The sequence below is a fragment of the Drosophila kikkawai genome, chromosome X (genome assembly GCF_030179895.1).
Source record: "Drosophila kikkawai strain 14028-0561.14 chromosome X, DkikHiC1v2, whole genome shotgun sequence".
In the NCBI taxonomy this organism is placed as follows: domain Eukaryota; kingdom Metazoa; phylum Arthropoda; class Insecta; order Diptera; family Drosophilidae; genus Drosophila; species Drosophila kikkawai.
The window spans coordinates 25,208,535-25,214,042 of NC_091733.1; the positions used below are offsets into that span (position 1 = coordinate 25,208,535).

The 5,508-nt window shown below is 38.4% G+C and overlaps 1 protein-coding gene across 1 annotated transcript; it reads right to left on the reverse strand.

Annotated features, from left to right (window-relative positions):
* Positions 1-333: 333 nt before the first annotated feature.
* On the reverse strand, positions 334-2,528 carry LOC108080303 (uncharacterized). The gene is made up of 2 exons (XM_017174977.3): positions 2,349-2,528; positions 334-1,337 (listed from the first exon to the last, which is right to left on the reverse strand). Exon 2 carries the CDS (start codon positions 1,284-1,286, stop codon positions 813-815), a length of 474 nt encoding a protein of 157 aa, XP_017030466.1. The 5' UTR covers positions 1,287-1,337; positions 2,349-2,528; the 3' UTR covers positions 334-812.
* Positions 2,529-5,508: the final 2,980 nt, after the last annotated feature.

Genomic DNA, 5,508 nt, shown 5'->3' on the forward strand with positions numbered 1-5,508 from the left:
TTTAGATGTTTGTTTTTAACTTTTGTCTTAAATTTATTGAGCTTTCACTAACTATTTTCTTTTATTTGTGTTTTATTTACAGCCACCAACTATTTGTGCATTTGAACCGTGAACTACGGGTCAATAAAAATATTGACGGCTTTGATATTAACTTTATTGATCGATCCGATCTAAATCCAACCACAAGCCAAAACACTAAAGTTCGAACTAAAGACAGATTCAAGACTACCGGCAACAACAACTACAACAATAATAATAACAACAACTGTGCAAACAGCAGCAGTGGGAGGAACAAAGGGTGAGTTTTGAAAAAAAAGCTTATTATTTATTAGTTTGTATTTGTATTGTGGATAAATATAAATGTAAATTTATTCCAAAAATAGAGAACAATAATTTGTAAAAATTTACGTGATATTGTCAAGTGTTGGAGTTGCGATATTGATGAATTGTTGAGCGTTGGAATAAAAGTTTTTGACTTGAGTTTTTACATGGTATTGTCAAGTGTTGGAATTGATAAATTGTTGAATTGTTGAGCGTTGGAATAAAGGTTTCTGATTGGAACCCAAACATAAAATCTGTTAGATATTTTCATGAAGTTATAAAGCATAGGAATTAATGTTTAAATTGGCGAAAAGGCATAAATGAATGATTGAAGTGTTGTTGTTATTTGGCATCATGAATTGTTGCATAGAGGGTGAGAACTATCGATATTTGCTTTGTAAAATATGTGTAATGCCTGGCCAAACACCGATGTCTCTCCACCTCTTTAGTCTTGTTCTCTATAGCCTTGTTAAGTTCTGTCCCTTAACGTCCTAGTTGCCATTCTTTGGCATCATGAAAAGGCAACAGAAAGTGCAGCAGGCCACGATGCCGCATAGGTAGCTGACAAACCAAGTTGCAATATATGTCTCCATGAATAAAATGACTAAAACCACTGCCAAGGCAGCGAAGACAATATCATGCCATTTGTTGTCCTCCTCGGAGGCACGATCTGGCTCAGGCGAAGGCGCAGGCGCAGCCAGATGCGAATTCTTAAAGCGAAGACGACGACGACAATCCATGATTCTTTCAGTTTGTCCGGCCTCCGAGGCGCTGCTATTGCCATTGACATTGGTATAGCGTCGTTTTTGACGACGGTGAACGAATATACGCCTGCGACGGCGATCACGTAACTCCTGATCCGGAAAGCGACGCTGGCAGGCCTCGCGGCTGCAGCTTGGTACCAACATGTCTTCGGAATCGCTTGTCTCGCTGCTAGTGTCCTCGCGACGCCTTTTGTTGCCCATCTTGGCTAGGATGTTGAGTCCCGTTAGAGCAAGATGAACGAGGAAGCGACACTGCAAAAAAAAAAAATTGCCTTAAGTCCCTTGGGAAAATTGTTTTTTGAAATGAAAACTACACATAAACACACACAGCTATTCCGAACAAGGAGATAAATTATCATGCAGAAATTTTCATTAAAGTTTTAAAGTTTTGATGCTTTTTGATTGATAACTATCGATAGTTTTAGTATTATCTTTTTTAAGGCGATAACTCTAACTTTTATGATTATTTATTTACAACTTTTGAAGGGGTTTAATTAATACAATTTCTATTAAATTTATATTACAATTTCTATTAAAATTTATATTACAATTTATATTTAAATTAATATAAAAATCCTTGTTAACATTCCTGAATAGGGAAATATAAGAACAACTAACAAAATATCGATATTGCCAAGCATTTTAGCGAAAATTTCTATTATGTCCTTTGCCAAATTAAAGTATATAATTTTACTATCCAGAAAAGCCTTTGCTATTATGATCTTTTAGGCTTAATTTAGACTTGATTTTCCAAATGAAAATCAAATTTCTACAAATGATTGTCCCAATTATGGCCTAAATAATACAAAACCTAAGAAAATGAAGCAAAAACTTAATAGCAGACAAGAGGGGGAGCCTGTGTAGCCTCATAAATATGCAATGCCAGGAGGCGAGACTGGGAATGGGAGTGGGAATGGGTATAGTTGTGGCTGCAACACTCTGGGTTTGGCTGGGAGAAACAGGGTGAATGAGTGGGTGGTTGGGTTGGGTTGATGTGGAGAGCACACTCCAAAGTCCGTGACTTCGCTGGCTACGTCATTTCGCATTCTGCCTTACCACCATCCCATCCCTACCCACCCCCCACACCCAGCAATAGCTTTTGTGTAAGGCCACCTCATACCCCCAAACGAACACCCACCACCCATTTTGGGGCTGCTGTCCTTCAGTCTGCCAGCGAGTGCAACGAACGCTGCCCTTTAACCTACATAAAACCCACACAAATACAAGCAAGCATACAGACATTTTGCATATATAAGTACATACCTGAGGGGTTTCCGCTTCGATTCGATGGGTGCAAAAGCTGCGGGGGGGAGTCGTCGGGGGGGTTAAGTTAAGTTGTCCTACTGCCAGGTGCCTTGATATTAAAAATAATTTTCCGGCTGGGAAATGAATTCAGTTTCGGACACTGAACTGACACTGATGGCTAGCCCCAGGGCCAACTTGATCAGCTTCCATCGTCAAAATCGAAGTCTAAAGCTGCCAAATTTGATTTCATTTAATCCAAGGCAAGTTCAAGGCGTTGTCACATATAATTAACAAAACTTAATTAAACAAATGAATTTTTCAATAATTTTTCAAAGATTTATAGAACTTAAAAAGGATCTTTGAAAAAAAAAATAAAAAACAAAATAAAGATTATGAAGCTGAAATATCTATAATTTAAAGCATCCCTAAAAGGAAATTGATTTTTTTTTTATAAAAAATCCATAAAAAATTATATACATTAATGAAACATTGTAGATATTAAAATATTTTTTGGCGCCGCTCAAGGCATTCCCAATTGGGGAAGTTCCTCAAGTTCCACTTGGAGAAATTTCAACTGTATTCGCATTAATGCACACACACATTGCATACATATACATACAACTGCATGCGCCTATTACGCCATCAAAAGCAGCAGCAACAACAACAACAACAGTAAGAGTGCAATAATAATAATAATAATAATAATAACAACAACAAAAACAACTGCAACAGCAGGGACGTCGGCGACGGCGACTGAAATATCTTCATGTTCATCGTCGCGTCGCCATATCGTATAATGGGAGGAGGAGGTGGTTTGCTGGTTGGGTGTTTTTTTTTTTGCCTTTCGGCTTCTATTTACATTTCGAAGCTCTCAACTGCAGCAACGCCAGCTGCGACGCCGATGCCGACGGCGACGCCGGGGCAGCAGCGCAGCAGACGCGCACAGACGAAAGCGAAAGGCCATTGTCCGGAATTTTGTTGACCTACTAAAGGCAGAATGTAAAGCTACACTGTCATTGCCGTTTGCCGAAGCCAGGCGCACACGACAAGAGAGACATACTGTGTTCATGCGTAGACAAATTCGTGTATTCAATATTTGTACTGTGAATTCTCCTCTTATTAGTGTACCAGTAAATAGTTGACAACACTGATTGCACAGGTTTTGAATTTTCTGTTCATAAAATGTCATAAATTCGTTCAAGTTGCATAATCTGGGGTTATTTAGTTTAATGTTTTCAAGAATTCATGTATTGCATGGCATAAACATAGTAACAAAGAGAGCCAACGATGGGGAGAGCCAAGTGGTGGAGCTTTCACGGCGCGACGAGCGCCAAAAAGCTCTCAGCTGTTCTGTTTGAACGTTCAGTGGGGCTTGTTTTTTGGGCAAGAAAATAAAATACAGTGAGCATTCCAAAAGAACCACAAATTAATGATTTGCAAGTTAGTAATAAATAGTTTTCCAATAACTACATTTTTCTGAATTGCAAGTTAACAATGATTTAATCTGATTTATAAATTACGGAATTAGCTTTCAATAAAAATATTAATTAATTATTGAAAAATAAAATAGCCTACTTATGTATGTTCACATTCTCGGCAACAAGTGCGCACTGTACAATTAAATAGATCTGATGCCAGAGCTAAAATAGTCTGAGAGAGAGAGATTGAGAGCGAGGAACAGTGAATAATGGGTGGCGGAGGTGGGGGGCTGTGAAAAGGCGGGAGGGATAGAGCGAGCTGACTGCGCAACTTGAAGTCATTCACCTTTCGGCCGCTGCTGCTCTCTGGCTCCTACCGCTCTCTCAAACGTTCTGCTCTGGGGTTCATTTTTTCTGTCGGTCTCTTTTTCTAAGCTCTGCCTAAAGTCTTCTCCGTCCCTCCCTTTCTATCTACCTCCTAGTCGAGCTGCGCCGTCGACTTAACGCCTACACAAAAATGAAAAAACCAAAAACAGTAAAACGTAGCAACAATAGAAAACGAAGCATAGCCGTCAAACTTTTTTGATGAGCAATAAAATGTATTGATGTGTGTGCTTTATGGGTAGTGTGTGATGTGCGTATGTGTTTTTGTTGTTGTTTTTTTTTTTTGTTTTTACTTTCTCTTGGCAAATAGAAAATGAATTACATGAAAGGCAATTAGAAGAGCCGACAGCTGCGCTGCTAACTGTATTTCCTACAGCAATGGTATGTATGTATGTATGTACTTTTTATACGGAAAGGTTTTTGAAGCGTTTTTTACAGGGTTTTTGGGATATTTTAAAACTTATATTACTCATACATAGTGTTGACTGATCATTTAAAATGGAAAATATTCAGAAGCTATTTCTTTTTTACTTTTCTTTATATATATCATATTATCAGAATTTTTTGATAGTTATTTTTTATCTATTTCAAAATAACAGAACACTGCGTATGAGTAATATAATTCCAAAATTATGCTACTCATACGCAGTGTTGACTAACCTTTTTCATTAAGAAATATTCAAAAGACTTAAATTTTCTAGGTTCCTATACGATTTCATGGGGTTTTTACAGGGTTTTGGGGATAGTTTCAAAAATGATATTACTCATACGCAGTGTGACCTAAGTTTAGGTTTTCTTTATGTTGTCTATACGATTCTATGGGGAAATCCATAAATTTCTGGCCTGCATTTGCTTGAAATTTCGTTCCCCCGATTAATATTATGGCACTCATTATTATGTTTATATTGTTTTTTGTTCAAATGTTTTTTTTTTTTTCACTTTTGCCATTGTTGTTGTTGTGGTGCATGTTGTGCATTCAAAGCGATTCGCTTTTGCATATTCATAGTTGCGTGTGAATGATTCATGAGTTGCATTTAGGCAAACAAACTGTCGCTCTCTCTCTCTCTCTCTCTCTCTCTCTCTCTCTCTCTCTCTCTCTCTCTCTCTATTTTTCTCCCTCTGCTAGCTGCCTCTCTTTCGCGCCATGCTCTGTTGCACAGAAAGTTCAATTTACAACACCAAACACCCCCACCGCCAGCGTCGTATTTGAGGTAACTTTGGCGAGCTTTAACCCAGTTTAAGGTCATTTCGAGTCAAAGACAAGCATCGGAGACCAGCGAAAGAGATGGGGGGAATAGAAAGAGAGAGAGAGAGACGGGGTTCATTGCAGTTCGTTCTGTGGGCGGTTCTGCGGGGACTTGCGGCTGCAATCCCTG

Excerpts from the sequence above, each read along its gene's own strand:
- LOC108080303 (XM_017174977.3), bottom strand. The coding sequence starts at position 1,286 with ATGGGCAACAAAAGGCGTCGCGAGGACACTAGCAGCGAGACAAGCGAT.